This window comes from Apis mellifera, linkage group LG1, assembly GCF_003254395.2.
Source record: "Apis mellifera strain DH4 linkage group LG1, Amel_HAv3.1, whole genome shotgun sequence".
NCBI classification, from domain to species: Eukaryota; Metazoa; Arthropoda; class Insecta; order Hymenoptera; family Apidae; genus Apis; species Apis mellifera.
In genome coordinates this window covers 15,973,886-15,992,086 of record NC_037638.1, presented here as the reverse complement: position 1 = coordinate 15,992,086, position 18,201 = coordinate 15,973,886, and the positions used below count along the sequence as shown (strand labels likewise).

At 43.6% G+C, this 18,201-nt stretch overlaps 1 protein-coding gene and 1 long non-coding RNA gene across 5 annotated transcripts in view; one reads left to right on the top strand and one right to left on the bottom strand.

Moving 5' to 3' along the window:
* The window catches only part of LOC113218581, a 90,059-nt gene that overhangs the window by 21,768 nt on the left and 50,090 nt on the right, over positions 1-18,201 (top strand). The window lies entirely within an intron of this gene.
* LOC408586 (probable nuclear hormone receptor HR3) overlaps positions 1-18,201 on the bottom strand; it is a 112,733-nt gene that overhangs the window by 49,930 nt on the left and 44,602 nt on the right. Inside the window, exons 1-2 of one of the 4 annotated variants that reach the window (XM_026445296.1) lie at positions 15,655-16,829; positions 7,773-9,133 (exon numbers count right to left, since the gene is read on the bottom strand). The exons of the other annotated variants lie outside the window; for them this stretch is intronic. Coding sequence (XP_026301081.1) covers positions 7,773-7,896 — 124 coding nt within the window. The 5' untranslated portion in view covers positions 7,897-9,133; positions 15,655-16,829. Of the gene's footprint in view, positions 1-7,772; positions 9,134-15,654; positions 16,830-18,201 lie in introns of those variants that run through there. 4 annotated transcript variants of the gene reach the window in all.

The window sequence follows — 18,201 nt, the reverse complement described above, 5'->3', positions numbered from 1 at the left end:
GTACTCCGTTATGACTCGTTAATTTTCACTTTCGTGATAAAGAAAGAGCAAAAACGAAAACGAAAACAAAAACAAAAAAATTCTTATCCAAAAAAAAAAAAGAAGAAGAAAAAAAAGCTTGGTATCGACCCGTCTGCGCGTCAATCTGCCTCTCCTCTCATCCTCTCCGTGAAACGTCCACTCCGATGAAATCCTCCGAGTCGTTAAAGTCGCATCGGGCGAACAACGCGCGTCCATTAAAAGGCAACAAGAACAAGAGGAACCGGCGGGGGGAAAGGAGGGGACAAAAATGGGAGGAAAAAACTGGAGACGGGCGAGGAGAGGAGGGGGGAGAGAGAGAAAAAAAGAAAGAAGAAAGAGAAGAAAAGAGGAGAAGAAACGATGAGAAGAAAGGAGCTCGACCATTGTCCGCCGTTTCCACGACAAAGCTCTCGGTGCTCTCGAACGATGAGAAAACGTTGCACGTGCGAGCAGCGGCTCGTATCGACGTCTGCGCCGCGGAACGGCGTAGCGTACGTCAACGATACCGACTAAGACCACGACACGACGACGACGACGACGACGACGACGAGGAGGACGACGACGACGACAACATCGTCGTCGTGGTTGGCGACGCGAGGTTGAGCTTCGGCTGCACGGGCGCGCGGCTATCGATTTGGGAACCCACGCTTCCGTTTCTCCTCCTGTCCTCCGCCGCGCCTCACCCTTCTGCAACTGCAGCTGCAGCTGCAGCAGCTTCGCTGCGACCCAACCCTCGCAGCGCTGATACTTCAACCCCCTTCCTCCGTATCTTCCGACTCCTCTCCTTCTTTCACTCTCTCTTTATGCACTCTCTTTCCATTTATCCATCCTTCCTTCTCTCTCTCTCTCTCTTGCCTCCATCGTTCTCCGATTTCGAGCCTTTCGCGCTCTTCTTTTTTTTCCCCTCCTCTTCTCTTTTTTCCGATTCTTTTTCTGTTCCTCCTCTCTCCGCGCTACGCCTATAGCGATTTTAAAGGGTAGGTGTTCCTCTTTCTTTCCACCTCCACCCTCTTTTTCTTCCTCCCGTTGCTATATCGCTACGATTCTTTCGTTCGCTCCCTCTTTCCTTTCTACCTTCGAGGCTTCCGTATTCCTCCTCCTCCTCCTCTCCGAGTTCCAGTTATGTGAATAATGAAGGGCTTAGAAGTCGAATAATTAATATCTTTTTAAGCGGCGTCGTTGAACGGATCTCCGGCCCGTGGCGCGTTTGTTTTAATGGACCGTCTTCACGGACGACGACAGTCCTCCCTTATAAATGATTAAGAGATGATTAACCGTGGCAGACTACGTTCTCCGCGAAATTCACCATGTTTCGCGTGTATTTCTCTTTTCTTTTTCAGTTCGTAGACTTGGAATATTTTCTTTCTTTTCTTTTCCTCGCCACGATTTCTTACGAATCGCCAGAAATTTAAAGAATCGCGAGTTATTCTTCTTTCTCGTTTTACATTATATCGTTTGTAAGATATATATCTTATTCTTTTCCTGTTTTAATTTCAATCGGATGCTGCTAGTCGCAATATCACAATCTCGCGCGCAAAACGTGTTACGTTATCGTGTCTGAAATTGTTATTTAATTATAAACAATATACCCCATTTTAACGAAATATAACTACCATTTTCGAGATTAACAACTGAAAGTTTATTATATGCGACTCTTACATCGTAATAATCAAAATAAATTCTCGTAAAATTCGCGAGTATAATATTTCCCTCTCTGAAAGTCACTCTTGTTTCGAATCGTGTGTACGTTTGATTTCTAAATATATCTGTAAATATGTCTCACCTTCGATCGAAATACGACTTATATACGAATATTATTGTACAAATCAGTCGAAGACGAACTCTGTAACGAAGCGGACGCATCCTACGAATCGAGCATATATTTGTCGAAGCACATATTCCCGAATAATTATTCACGAAGTCGAAGAAACACGATACGCTGTCCCCTATGCACGTATGCCACCCGTCATTCAAAGATCATCGACCTTATAGACGTCGCGATACGATAAGATTATAGTAATAGGTACGACTACTGTAAGTAGGTAAACGTTTGACTCTATACAGAGCCGCGAGGCATAGAGCAGCCACTATCGCTCGACTGCTTTCAGGAAAATATATTAAACGTTACGAAAGCTTACGAGGGGTTTACAAACGGGGTTTACGTTTTTCGAACGTTCTTCTTTTTCCACCAATGGGCGAAGCAAAATATTTCACTTATCTTTCAACGAAAATGGAATACGCGTACGTAACCAACTTATTGTTATCGAAAGAAAAATCTAAATTCCACACGGTGTTCCCACGTGAAAATTGCAATTATTAATAAATTATCTTGTAAACACTCGTAAATACGAGATTTGATCTTTTCTCTACGCGAAATTATCGAATTGTTAAAAAATCAAATTATACATCCATTTGGAAATTAGAGATTAAATTTAAATCGATGTTGTACAAATTACAATATAGATTTGTTCGAAAATTTTAACGTGTCAAATTTAATAAATTGGTAGGCTCATGAAAGGAGCAGGCCTCGTTCTTGTCGTACGGCACGGTACAGTGATTGAGAATCCGTTTAATCATCGTCGTTTAAGACTTGGGCCGGTCGACTAGTTTGGTAGAAAGTTGGACAGCAACCGGGCGGTAACCACGCGATCATAATAGCGCGATAAGTATGAATCGGGGAGTGATCACGACAAAACGACGGACGTGGATCGATTTCGTAACGACAACCTTCGAACCCGTTCGACGACTCTGAAAACACGGAGGCCAGGAGAGGACGAAGGATTGCCCTGATTCTACACCGTTCACCGGCACCAGAATGCTTTGGCTTTCACTCGTGAAAGAAAAGAAGAAAAAAAAAAGAAAAAAACCGACGAAATATCTTTGCCGCGAAGGAAATAATCCTGTCTCCGATTAAGAGATTTAATCGTTCGTTTTTATTTTCGATTGTTGATTCTCAGTTTTACCATCACTTTGTTGTTCGTTTCCATAATATTTTCCACGTGTCTCGAAATATATCGAGTAATCAAATCATGGAATCGTGGAATTATTAATGCAAGATCGTTGAGAAAGTCGAGGATACTTTTTTTTTTCTTCTCGAATTATCTTTCTCTTTTGAAGAAAGGAAGGAAAAAAAAAAAAAGAATTATTTTGAATTTTCATGCTTCTTTGTTCTACGAGCACAATCGATACGCGATGCGAGATCGACAATTACTGTGACAAGTAATAGCGACGATATAATGGAACCTCTTTGAAGAGCTGGTTGCGAAACAACGCAATTTATTCCTTCGACGAACGAAATTACTTAATTTCCTGAACCATCGTTCCCAAAACGTTCACTACGTTTCGTTAATAAGCCATCGTTATTAGATATCTTCTTCTTCTTCTTCTTTTTCTTCTTCTTGGCGGATGAGAGACTGAAGTCATCGCGCGGCGTATCGTTATCGGTTGTAGCTCTCGAATCGAGCGACACGCAGAAAGTGCGCGATTATTCGATTTTATTAACCATCAACGATCTGACTAATGCCATAAAATTATTGACTCGGTTCAAAGGTTGCCAAGAGTTGCGAAATCGATGCACAATTGTGCGTTTTGTCTTCTATGCAACAATGTTCGATCGAATAGGTTTTCATCCGCTACTTTCGTTTAATTCTCTTTCTTACGCGTAATTTCCTCCTAAATTGTTAAAATGCTCTTTGAGTGTTGTTTGTAAAAAATTCGAAAAAATCGATTAACCATTAAGGCGACGCCAAAAATATGAAAATCGAATCGATATTAATGTAATGCGTCTGTAGCGTGTACGTTCAATCGTCATAAATTTCGAAAATTAAAGGGTTCGTGCAAAGTGTCATCGATAATTGCCACCTGAGAATAATTTGTAACGGTGTAATTAATGCATATATATATCTCTAAGTCTGTACTCGTAGCATTTTATCTAATGTTATAATCGTAATTATGGTAAAAACAATTTATTTCTCTGGGAAAGAAATAGAAAGAAAGGAATTAATTCTCTCAAATGAAATTAGTTACGATAAATAAATTGTTATCGTATTAATCGTAACGATATACCCTTCGATTTTTACCAAGTTTCTTTACGTTACGCGAATTACAATATTTATAAACAATTATTTATAACAATTATATTTTAAACAATTAAGCACGTAAACACGTAATTTTTGATATTATTACGCTCCGGTTATCGTGAAATTTATCGAAATTTAGTTCACTTTTAAATATCCGCAAATACTTTGACCCCAAGCTCGTTAAATGTTAATTTTCGCGGTTTGGTAAATATTTCCCGATAATTTTTCTATCTTTCATTTTCATTATCCGTATACATTTCCTCTGACCTATAAGGAAAATTATTATAAAAACTGATCTATTCTATACGAAAGAATGAACCTCAAACTATTTACTAAAACAATTACAATACAAGTTATCGTTTTCTTGAAAAAGTTGTTAAATATTTTTCCATCATACTTTCTTCTTATATACCTCCGATTCCATTAACAAAAATTTCTCCTCTACTTTAACGAAACATCGAAAATAATAGCACTAATTTGCTGCGTCAGATTAATCAATTTCGAGTCCAATTTAAAATTAATGCAAGACATTAATGCGTTTGATTTCGAATAAAACACCATTCGATTCCCATCGAAAATTCCGAATTCTCGTCTGACGAACACTCTTTAGACAGACCTTTTTTACATTAATCGAGGAGGCAGTTCGAAACGATCGAGCAGATGAAATATGCCGTAAGATGGACGGAGAAATCCGAACGTTGGTCGATTTGGAAGCGGCGCGAAATTTGTTTTCTCGTCATCCGCGAATCCGACGACATTACCAGCCGACGTTACGGGCGTTCTTCTTACGAGGCCTTTTGCGCAACCCGCTCTTACGTGGGTACTTTCGCTTTGCATAATTTACTCGCCGCGTTTCGATCGCCGTGTATTCGTATTCGGGACGGCTATGACTCTCCGCGACACTCGTTCACTTGCTTTTGAAACCGTCCTTTGGCTATTTCGAACCGGCCGTTCCCCCCTCCCTCCCTGCGTGGATTCGTGGAAATTCGCGACGTCAGCAGCCTCCTGCGACCACGCGATTTCTGCGTAGCCTCAAGATAATAATCTCTTTCTTCGCGCGCGTAGTTTCTTTCTCGTATCTCTCCCCCCTCCCCCAGTGTGCAGCTGGTACCAAGAGTAATTGGATCAAGTTGGGAGTAGATAGGGGAGCAAAAAGCGCGAGGAGGTTCGATCGTTCGTTTGATCGACGATCAACTATCGAAGTGGTTGTTTGGGGTTGTTCGATTTTAAAAGGTTAATAACCTTTTAGATTTTGATTAATAACAGGGCGAAGTGCGCGCGATTTTTCTGCCTCATTACGGGGACAAGGAAGCGAGTCGTATAAACATTTTTATATTTAGAAATGTGCGAGTATTGTTTGCAAATGAAGTGAAATTTTCGTCGTATTTCTTATGCGTTTATTTTAAATTTGAATTTAAAATTGAAATTAAGTTTTTGCATCTTTCTTTTCTTCCTTTTTTTTTTTTTTTAAAATTATCGAGATTACTTTGAGATCTCGCTTTTGATTTTTTTGTTTATTAAGGAGTATTATGGAGAGAGAGAGAGAGAAAAAAAGTGGAGGATGATTCGATGTCGAGAGACGATTTTTTTTCTCTAAAAAGAAACTCGTGTGACACGCTTGACGAATCTGTGCTTTCCAGTGTGTATTTGTATTCGGCACGGTGCGCGATTCGCGACGTCGTAAAAGCAATTTTGAAACGTTTCAGCGTATCCTTGCTGCCGGTTTCTAAACGATTTCCTTTTCTGTATCTCTCCCTCTCTCTCTCTCTCTCTCTCTTTTTGTCTGGAATATTTTCACCAATGAACTTTAATATAAACATTTTTCGACCATCCTCCCATAGAAACTATATAACAGAAGAATATACGACAACGCGAACGCGACAATGTAATCTTTTATTTGTTCCACGATCTGATCTAGAATCTTTAATCCTCCCAATTTTTTCCTTCTTTTTTAAACAAACGTTATCGATCCCCATCGAACGAAACTAGATTCTTCTTCTTCGTTACTCACTCGTTTATCACAAACTGTTTCTCTCAGTTAAGTAACGAATAAAAAGAAAATATAAGAATAAGAAAATAACGGAGAAGGGAAATATTAGCCGAAATTCAATTCAAAGATAATTTCATCGATACGATACGATACGTTGCCCGTCGTTATTCACCGAAATCGTAATTCGCCGCAAATCTTTGGTTAACGATCGTGCTTGCGTGAATTGCGATACATATTTAACGCGCGCACATATATATATCGGCGTTATCTGATCATTCCGGGAGCTGGTGCTGCATCAATCGATGTTTGAGATCAATCCCGCCAATCTTGCGCGATAACAGGATCGAATAATCATTGGCGAACATTGTTCCGTTGTTTACGGGCCAATTCGGCCCCGTTTATCGGCCGTTTATTAAAGCCGCGGTGAGGTTTCGTAAAAAAGGCGGGAAATTCAAACGGGCAGTTTTTACGAACGAACGAACGAACGATGACGTAACCCGGCCGGGCGGACGCGAGCCGCGTAATGAAATTAACTCGGGACGAAAGCACCGTGTAAATAATGTAAAACGACGTTTCAATGTTTCACCGTTGGAGAGCAGCTCCGCGAAATTTCACCGCGCGAAACTTTCGCGCTGGATTCGTATTGAAATTATGAAAGCGGATGGGATTCGCGCGAACGCGAATACGAATTAATAGAGAATATTTCGTCTCTTCTCCTTTTCTTTCCCGCTTCTCTCTTTTTTCTTTCGTTTCTTTCCATCATTGAACCTCGTCCAAGCTAAAATTTACCTTTCGAGTTAGCGATCGTTAAGGAGCGTCGTTAAAGTTAAGCGTGGATTTTCGGTGTCTGGCGACGAATCGTCTAATCTACTGCCAGTAAAAACCCACGTGTGAAGTGAACGGTCGGACGCGCGCGGAATCAACGATTCCCTCCTCCACTCGGCTCGCTGCAAATTCTGCAGGTTCGCGAACTTTGAACGCGCGAAAAGCGGCGTTACGTAAGTGCGTCGCGAGTTTATCACGATTCTCGAACGACAACGGAACCAAAAAAGAAGTTGGAAATATTCTCACTCTGATCAAAGAGCCAAACGATTTAAAACTTTGTATTTATAGGGTTAAATCGAGAAAAAAATTCCTCAAAAAAGAAAAGCAGGGGAGGACAAAGAAAACGCAATTAGCTTATCTCGGGACAAAAGCACACAGTAACCACGAGCCAATAAACCAGTTGGTCCGATTCCTCGAGTTAATCTCTATTTAGAATTCTCTCTATTTAAGAAGAAGAGAGAAAAAAAAAAGAAAGGAAAGAAACCACGTACACGCTTGTTCTTGTACACACAGTAGCCAGGGAACAAGCTGAGGACTACTACAAGCAGGAGCACGGAGCGTATTATTCTTGAAAAGGACGTTATGTAAACTCGGTTCACGGCAATTCCGTTCGGCAATTCCCGTGCAACGGTTCTCCGACACGAGCGGAATTAGAAAATTCACGTTAGGCCATCGCGAGGCCTACGTACACGAGGCGTGATTCTTTTTCCTTCGAGGATCGCGTATACAATCGTCGTCGTGGGAACGTAACGTTTCTACGTACGACACACTTACATTCAAACGCACACGCATACACACACACGTATTTTATAGATAGACACACACAGATAGAAAGCATAACGGAGCTTTTTCGTTACCTTTTATGCTCCCGGACGAGGTATGGGGCGTCTGCGGTGCGTGCGAGGTCAAAGGTAACGGCGAGCCCGAGGAGGTCGCGGAGTGTTCCAACTTGGAACTCACCGCGCTCCACATCTCGAACATGTTGAACGCCGTGGTGATGGCCTTTAGTCACTTCCAGGCTGCTACTACCGTAGATCACCCGGCGCCCTTCGCAAGCCCGGCGTAACATCCGCTGCGGCGCTCCGAACGGACGCCACTCGAACGGAGGACGCCTCCCTCGACGGCTATTTCCACGGATGTTTCGACCGGTGTCCCCACGTGTACGCACGGAATATTATCTCGGTCCATGTATCACTCGAAATCGAATGCCTCCTGTGTGTCGATCTCCCTCCGACTCTCCCTTGATTCGTTATTATTTTTATACGATACGCGGTATGATGCACCACCACTGTTGTTTACTAATAATTGCTAGGCTAGAATATTTTTCCTTTTTTTCTTTTTACCTCAGAACTTTTGACACGGTTTTATATATATATATATCGATCGATACTATTCTCTGTTATTTCCGTACTAATTTTTTAACTCGTGGTGCCGAGCTAATAAGTCGTCGTTAAATATTATATTGTCGAATCGATGTCGAACGATCGTTAAGAAAATTAACTCTCTCTCTCTCTCTTTCTCCCGCTAATTACACTCTTCCCTACCGATTTAATTACTAAGCTCGATATTTCTTTTATATACGCACTTTACAAACGGCACTGACTGTTGAAACCCCCTTCTTCTTCCTTCTTCTTCTTCTTCTTCTTCCTTTTTAATATACACTGTTACGATTATTATTATTATTATTACTATTATTATTGTTATTATTACTATTATTATTATTGTTATTATTATTAATATTATTATTATTATTATAGATAAATATATATAGAGATGTATCACTTTCGGTAACGCGAACCGATCATCAAGCGTACGAGCAACAACAACAGCAACAAAAAACGCGTCCCTCTCTCTCTCTCTCTCTCTCTCTCTCCTCCCTTTTCACCGGTATTACGTTAACACCGTGTCCACCGTCATCGTCCACTTCCGTCTCCACCTCCTCTTCCGCCTCCTCCACGCCACCCCGACTCGACCTACGCCACTGCGTGACACGGTTTACCGCGTATCACCTCTCTACAGTAATTAGAGTTATAGCGAGCACCTTGGCCAATGAACCGCCCTGAACCGACAGCCCGGCCCAGGCCTTAATCGCCGCGAAGCCGAAGAACACCGTGCCGACTCGTCGCCGTCCACGTTATGATCGTGTCCCTTGCTTTCTTTGCCGCTCTCGTTGCCGCCACCTCGCGTGACATGGCGCCACGGGCGTCCCGATGATGATCTGGAAACAGTCTCGTCAGTCAGCATCTTCAACCCCAAATCGTTCCCTCGTTTCGTCGTCGTTTCGCTCCTTCGATCCTTCGATTTATATAATATCGAGAGGATAGAGTAAGGATAAACAGGTAACGTGAATTTTGAGTAAAATTTTTTTACTTAGGAAGAGAGAGAGAGAGAGAAAGTTTATATTATGAAATCTATTTTCCACGAAATCTGATTTAAATCTCAAGTTTACGTTACATATGATTAAAATTCGTGGCTATAACAACTTTCTTCGATTTCTCTCGGATCGCTTCACCCTCCCCCGTGTTTCGAAATATATCCCGGGAGGGCAGAAACGGAGGAGGAACGGGAGGATTGTACGGGAGAGTGATCGCGTGAGGGAGAGATAACAATTACACGAGCCACGTGTAGCACGTAAGATGTAAAAAGAGAGTCACGCGAGAGGAGAAGTGAGAGGTGTAAGAGGATAGGATAAACCAGAGGCGACACGCACGTGTTTCGAGGCGAGGGTATCGTGTTCGACACGTTGACGTGTTCATCTATCCCCGCGTATGCACTTCTTGTGTATGCACTTGTGCCGTGCACCAACGCCCGACACCCGTTAAATCGCGAATTTAATTAACACGTTGCATCCCATTAAGAGCAGGCCACGAAATAGAAAAGGAAAAACCTACCAGCGCTTGTCCTTCGTACTTATTGCATAAATCAACGCCGATATTGCGATCTAGATCCATCCGATTCAGAGATCGACCGAGAAATTTAAAATTTCGTTCCAACCTAAGCGAGAATTTCTAAGGAAGAAGAAATAAAAGAAACTCGAAAACGGATAAAGCATTCAGAATCTGAAAAGAGCTGCCATGAAAATTTCGATGAAAAAAAAACTTGCCTGGAAAAGTAAAGAAACGAAATCGCATAACCGCGGAACGTGGTCGATCGGTCACGATTTGACACGAAAATTCAGACATGTGCGCATCGATCGTTGCATTTCCGTACACGGGCTGTTCCCCTTTAATCCTGCCGCGTTGCAAGTACGAGAGGAGCTCGTGTCGAGGGGAACCGCACTTTGCTATCGAGCGAACCGAGCGACCACCAGCCGAGCCTGCCTTGCCTTGCCTATCCACCCACCCACCTATATACTCGTCCACACATTCGCAGAGACGTGTATATGAATATATATATACATATATATATATATGTATATAGGCAGGTTGGGAGAGCACATCCACCGACATAAAGCCTATTCCGTGCTTTCATGCCGCTTTACATTGCCTCTCTAGGGCAGGGTGGGATCCACCGTGGAAGGAAGCGTCGCGGTGATGTGCCCACACTCGCGATTCCACTGGCTATGCACACACCTCCGTGCATGTAACGAGAATAAATGTGCACCAGGGTGTATACAAGTCGTGCCATCCGATATACAGGACGGACGAAGGAACGCGTATATCGAAATTACGATTCTAATAAGTATCCCTTTAACTACCCACTTTTCTATGAATGAACGCTCTTCGCTTCTATTATATGAAAGATAGGTTAGGCGAGATTCGTATAATAAATCCAGGATTCTTTGATCCTCTCTCTCTTCTATCTACAATTATGTCGAAGTTTTCTATTATATAAATTAATTTTTACCCTATCTGTACGTGCGATTTTTCGTGTGCACCTGTATATGGACGGTGTGTACGTCAGAGAGAGAAAGAGGAGAGGTCTCGGTACATGCAAGGTGTTCGTCATTTACGTCGCGCTGGCACGGTAGAGGCGAGTATATATATATATACACCTATATACGTGTACATAGCGAGCGACACAGCGAGCCCGTGTAATGAACTGTGTCACCGTGATTCGTGCGCGAACAGGGATGTGCACGTGTGTGGCTCGGTGTGTATATACAGCCACGTATACGTTACGCAATAACTGCGACGAAAGCGCGCGCAAAAAAAAAAAAAAAGGAAAAAAAAAAATCGCGACTCCCTTATGTGCGTACCGCGTATGCACGTAAATACGACGACGACCGGTGCACACCGGAGTTCACTAATGAACCGTATCGCTACTATATTTAGTGCACGGGTAAACACGCCGACACGCTAATCCCGTGGACACTGGCACGCAGTCGGTATCATTGTATAATCGGGCAAAAAAGGAAAAACATATATACATTCTTGTGCACGATTCGTATATATACATATATATATATATACACGTACGATTTTGGACGTACACACGTTTATACACATAGTGTTCGAAATAAAGAGAGAAGCCCGTTGCACGCGACCTACACAACAAGCGAATAGCGAACCCGCTATTATATACGATTTGCACGGGTAGAGAGAAGAGAGAGAGAGAGAGAGAGACGGGGCATAGGCACGGTACAAAGGAGGATAGAGGTAGTAGAGAAAGAGAGTGGGCACGGTGGGAAAGAAGGAAGGAAGGAAGAACGGAAGGAATGAGGGAGAGATAAAGAGGGAGACAGTGTACCGTAGTACGGGCTACATTCTGCCGGCCCCACTAGCCCACTGACTCGATGCACTCCTCGTTCCTTCTCTCCCTCTCCTCCGCACACGCTCTTCTTCCCCCTTTTCTCGCTCTATTCTACGCGGCTAGCGGGTCTCCTCGTCCGCCACGCGTCCCGTCCCCAACATGCGCGCTTGTGTATAGCGTGTATAGCACACGGTGATACACATCTGTACACCGCTCTATCCCCCCGCTATACATTCCCTCGGCCGAGTGTTGTTGCTCGAGTTCCGTGACGGTGTGCAACGCCTCTATCGATGAAATGGGGTGATAATGAACCATTAACCCCTTTCGCGACTCAATGCGCGCGAATTTTTACGAATAACTCTCCGTCCTACGATATAGATACGGTGTATTACTTGTAGTTTTTATTATCCGTCTGATTGTCCAATTCTTTCGAGACGATATAGCTTTTTAGTCGAGCCTTTATCCCTTTTCGCGAAATATCGATCGGTTTATATATCGGCCGATACGACGCTTTCACTTTCTTTTTGCAGCTTCGCCTCTTGAATATTTTCTACGGTTTCTTTCTCACCGTGGAGGAAACGCTTTTAATTCCGAAATAAAATTTATCCACCTTCGAACGAGAATTTTCGAAACATCATGAGACTAATCAACGATAACGCAATCTCCAACGATCCTCCGATTTCTATGCTTCCATTATCATGCCTGTCTCTTCTGTTAGGCCTATAATTTCGCAGTAGAGACTTTCGTACGAATCTTCGCACCTATTATTACCTGATCTCATTATCGAAGCATTTCCAAACCTATTTTCAAAAAAATGTTATCGATAAGATAAATCAATGATACGAACCTAATCAATGTAATCGTTTCTAATTCCCAGATATACTATACTACGTATCTAAACTCTGAAGAAAAAAAGATAAACGTAATCACCAAAATTATTTTCTCTGAAATTAAAACTTATCCAATTGTATCGTCCATCTATAAATCAATCTATCCATCGATCCTGTTTCTCGATGATCGAAAGCGAGAAACGCGGCGTCGAATCTACGCTAAAGCGTTCCTGCGGCAGTTCGTAAACTATAGCCGGTGTAACCGCGTATACGTGTGTATCCCCGGTGCACGCGTGTGTGTGTCTGTGAATTACTTTCGCCCCGGGGGGCATCGCATCTTATTTAGGTCGTGTACACCGAGCGTATACTTTGGTTCTGGCACGAGCGTGACGGCGTTATTACGGCATCGCCGCTGCCGCTTCTGCTGTTGTTCTGCTGCATACGAGGAACACGAGCAGGTGATACCCTCCGCGCCTCGCGAGCTCGAGCGCGCGAGTTTCGTCGAGTTTCCCGAACAGAATTGATCGACCGTTGATGGTAAGATGGATGACGACTTTTCAAGGCGACACGTCCGATCTGTATCGCGGACAGGTGACGAGATTAATGGGGCGGGGAGTGGGAGTATTATAAATTGTTAGGGCGACGTTTCGCCGGGGTGGATGCAGGAAACGAGCGTATGAATGAAGGGTGGATATATATATATATGCAAGTGAAATAGATTTGCCTCGAATTCTGCTATATTCACGGAAACGTTGCGTTTCATTGATTTATTTCTTTATAAGAAGAGGAAAAGTGGGATAGAAAAATCGAGATTGAATATCAAAGGAAATGAATTTCACGAAGATCTTCGAAATGTTTGTTTTCGAACGAGTGTAAAAGTTTAATCTTATTGATAAAGATAATTATAGGCAATTTGAAAAAGAAGTGGCAAAAAATAGGCGTGTACTTCGAATCTCTTTAGAATTCTTTCTTTTACCTGTGTACGGTTGAAACATTTCGATTACACGCTCCAGTCGTAGAATTTTAATGCGCCTAAACGTACCTTATCCCATAGTAAACACGTTAACTCCCTTCAGACCTCAATAATGCAGATCGTGGAATAAGATTAGAAATGTTTTCGTTAACTTTGTTGCAAAGTGTAGAAAGAATCTCGAGTAAATTATTCCTCTCGTTTCTTCTGTAATGAACTTTTAAACGAAAAAGAAAAATCACTAGCTTCGAGAAAAATCTTGAGAGAGGTGTCTACTATAAATTATAAATTATTGGCGCAAGAGGATCATGGAAAGAAATTGATAAAAACTTATATTGCGCGCGAACAACGACGAGAGAATTCCTTTTTTTTTTATAATCACTATATATATGTATATGTTTCATTTCATATACAGATGCAAAAGTAATGACAGATATATATGTATCGTTTCGATCGGAAGTAACGTCGCGGCCATAAAGCTATTTCTAATCGGCAATCGCGAAAGGAATACGTTAACAACAGTTTCGATTGTACTACCTTTGCTAGATAAATTTTTTTCCCGTTTCACATCGCGGCACGTGGGTATTTCCGCTTGCATCATCACCAGTCCATCGTTACAAGATAAGAAATTACGAGCCTGTTCCTATGGACCTAATGCGCTTTAATGAGAATTATGCCTTTTTAATCGCGATCCACGTGACGGTTCCAATTCGAGGACTTCTCGTTGAAAAGTCAACGACACGGAGCCCCGCGTAACGAAAGTGGGGCAAAAATATTTATCGAAAATGAGAAAACGATCGATCCGGCCGATAATGTAATTAAAAAACGTTTTAGAAAGAAGTTGATTTTAATTATGCATCCCCCGAAAATAAATTCCTCGAAATTGTGCCATTTATACCGTTGATCTCGATTGATTTTCAATGAGAAAAGTTAAAAAGTTAAAGTTATCTTTAATCCACAAATCACAGAATTCATTTTCATATGAATGAATCTCGCGTTAAGTTTTATAGAAAGCGTCGATATAAGAAGCGGCTTAAAAAAGGAAACTACGTCTGAACCCAATTATCCGTCTTTAAACATTTACCCGACATTCTCCTAAATTTGGATCACAAGGTTCCGATCTCTGCTCGGTGAATATAACTTCTTGCACGCTAACCTCTCATATTGCAAAATCCTTTAAAGCCTACCATACGATACCAACGTCAAATAATCCAAAGAAGAACGATCCATCTCCCGTTGATCTTCAACTTCGATCTACCATACACCAAATTCAATATTCCCACCGAATCTCTGTAAAAAAAAAATCGATCCAAAAATCCTCTCGAACTTCTCTCGTCTCGTCTTCCGGAGACCTTAGCCGCGTTGTTCCCTTTCTCGGAGAACGGAAAGGAAAGGCCGCGACTCGTTGGCTGCCTCGAGGCGTCAAAAATCGAGATGAGAACCCGCGCTTTCCCGTTCGCCTGCGTGCGTTGCCAACGCGCATGCACACGACGCCGAGCGCACGCGCGCGTGCGAGCGAGCGAGCGAGCACACTGCACGCACGCAACCACGCACGCACACGTCGAAGCGTGCCGCCGCCGCGCGCGCAACGTAGGTATTACTTAATAATATCCATAACCGGGAGGTAAATGGGAGTGTGGGCGGGACGGGGGTAGGGGAAAGACAGCGGCCGGGCGCGAGAAAGAGCGAAACGAGTCGGAAGGCGAATCGCGATCGAGAGGAACGGGGGGAGGGAACATTCACGGGACCGCGTGGAAGGGAAATAAATAAACTGTTGAGAGAGAAGGCGTCGGAAGAGGGAGGAGAGGGGATGGAAGTTGGGAAGGGAAGGGTTTCGAATTTCGATCGGAGGACCAGAAGTGGCCTCCTCCCGGACCCAACAATCTTGCCAGTAAAGTGACAAATGGCACGGTAAACAAAGTGGTAACTATATAGTTGAGATCACGACTATCGAGACCCTCTCTCTCCCATCGTTGAATGTAATCGATGCTAAAAATATCGATCGAAAAACGTCACTTGCATCTCGATCGTCGTGTCCCACATACCACGAAAAATTTCCAAACGAAACGCGAACCTCCTCCTATATTCTTACCCTATATTCTTACCATATATATATATACTTGGGAGGAGAATCGCACAGACAGGTGATCCTATCGTGGGTTTAATTATTATCAAGAATCGAGCGAAACGACGAGGCGAGGGAAAAATTGTGAAATAATAAGAAGAAATAACACGGCGAAAACCCACCACTCTACGCACAAGCTTCCTTCCAGAGATGCCAACCGGTGCACGGATATATATATATATATACATACATACACACATACATATATACATATATCCCGTTTGATTCCAAATTCACCACCACCTGACGAAATCGATCCTTTCTTTTTTTCTCCTTTTTCTTTTTCCTCTTATCACAGAAATTCAACCCTGTCACAATAGCGGCGTGTGTGTCGAGGCCGGTGGTCTCGACGCATCGTTCACTTTCACTGGTGGAGACCGGGCCACGGGGATTACCGCTCGATGCACACCACACGCTCGTTCGTTCGTTCTCGTAGACCACGCTTCCGAAGGATCCGCCACGCGAGGGGGTGAGACAACACACTCTCTCTCTCTCTCTCTCTCTCCAGCGTCGTGGAAACGTCGATACTTCTTTTTTTTCCTTCTCCTTCTCTTCCTTCCCCTCCTCCTCTTGCGCCGCGCGACTCTCTCTACGACTCACAGATCCGCACTATCCGGCTAAAACCGTCCCCTACGGATTCCAAATAGGATCCCTTCCTTCTTCCTCCGCGACCGAGCGTCGACGGTCGTGTTGGGGCGTCGACTGACACTCGGGGACAGTCACGACCCCATCCCTCCGACTTTCCACGCACGAGGATCCCTGAGTCCTGAGCGATCGAGCCGAGCCGACAAAGGGGATGACTCCGTTGTCTCGCGTGCCATCGGTTCTCCACGATCCACGGCCGATTTCCAACCCCCTGTCTCGTCTCACTCACCACTCGCGATTTATACTTTTTCCTTCCCCCTTACCCTTTAATTATATCTTACACGTACATATATATATATATATATACATTCGTGTGTACATAGAATCTTCTTTCCTTAGATAACTCTAATATATAATTATACACGCGTATAGGCACGATAATTTAAAGCACTCGATTCGATCGTGTTATATGTATATATATATATATGTATGTATATATATATAAGCCTTCGTAACACGTTCTCCAAACGTTGGATACGATCTGGCCGCGTGTCGTTACATCGGTCGCGAGAGAGGAAACCTCACACTTTGCACACGAACGTTATTTAAAGACCGGTAAAAAGAGAGCCGTGCCGTTTCTGATGTAACTGTCCCTTGAACGTGACGAACACACAGTACTTGCGCTACCGTGGCTCCGGGTTGACTGGTGCGCGCCGCGCAAGACCGGAGAGAGCCAGCCCCACCGTGTCGCTATCGCCCTCTCGCTCGGTCCTACCGTGTCTCTCCCTCCGTACCGCCGAAGGGAGCGAGAGAGAAAAAGAGGGAAAGCGTGTGGAGCGCAGAGCAGCGAGGAGGGCTCGAGAGAGAAAGAGGGAGAGAGATGGAGCGAGGGAGGGGGTACGGAGTGGGGTGATGGGACGTGATAGGGAGACTCTCCGCGGAGGGAGGAGGGAGAATCGAAAGGGACGGGGAGGGTGAGAGAGAAGAGAAAGAGGAGGAGAGAGAGAGAGAGAGAAAAGATCAAGCAGAGTGCCGGAGGGACAAATGGACGAGGAGAACACTGTGTGTGTGTGTGTTTGTGTGTATGTATGTGGCTATCTGTCCTTAAAGAAAAGGCCGAGAGGGATGAACGAAACGATGGAAAAAAAAATATGTATATACATATATATGTACAGTGAGAAGACGCGGGATGGTTTTCGACCGGTCGCGAACACAGCACCCCGCGACGCGAGTGATTGTTGTAAACAGGAAAGGGTTGGCGTAGGTCGTCCCCCTGGCCTCCTTTTTCCTCCATGTGATCGCTCGAGTTTTCGAGTCGGCAGTGAGAGAGAAAAGAAGATAGATAGAGAGAGGGTGTGTTCTTTGTGAAAATTCGTTTGTGACGGAGGAAGGGAGAGGGGTTGAGGATGAGGTTTGCGCGTTTCGAATGGATTTTCGACGAGAGAGGCGAGAGGTTTTTAAGAATTCCTCTTCTTTTTTTCTTTGTTTTTTTCGGCGACGGAAGGAAGAAGAGAAAGTGAAAACGGAGGAAGTGGAAGAGGGATGGAGGTACAATGGAAGTGTGGATACTTAGGAGTTCAAAAGAGCTTAAAAAAAAAAAAAAAGAAGAAGGAGGGGGTGAACGAGGGAAGCATCGACAAAGTGTACGAAGAAACGAGATGCTTTTCGCCGTGCCCGTAAATATAAAGTACTGTGCGGTCACAAAAGAAAGGGAGGATTCTCAAAGGGGGAAGAGAAGCAGGTTGAGGTTAGTCTTCTTCTCTTATTTTCTTTTTTTTCTTCTTCTTCTTCTTCTCCTCCTTTCCCTTTTCTTTTCTTTTTTTTCCCTTCTCTTCAACGTTTGCCTCTCATTACGTTTTCGTCATCACGATGATGACACGAGGTAAGAAGCTGTCGACGCTCGAGATCCGGAACTTGTCTCGCTTCTGAGGATTTCCGGAAGGGAAATTAATTTGCTCTCGCGACGAGCGTTTAATTTATAACCCTTGAACATCGCGAAGTCTTGTGCGCGAGGAATGTAGCGGGAGAAGTACGAGGACACGAGGAAGAGATAAAAACAACTTCTTTATCTTCTTCACTGCCGT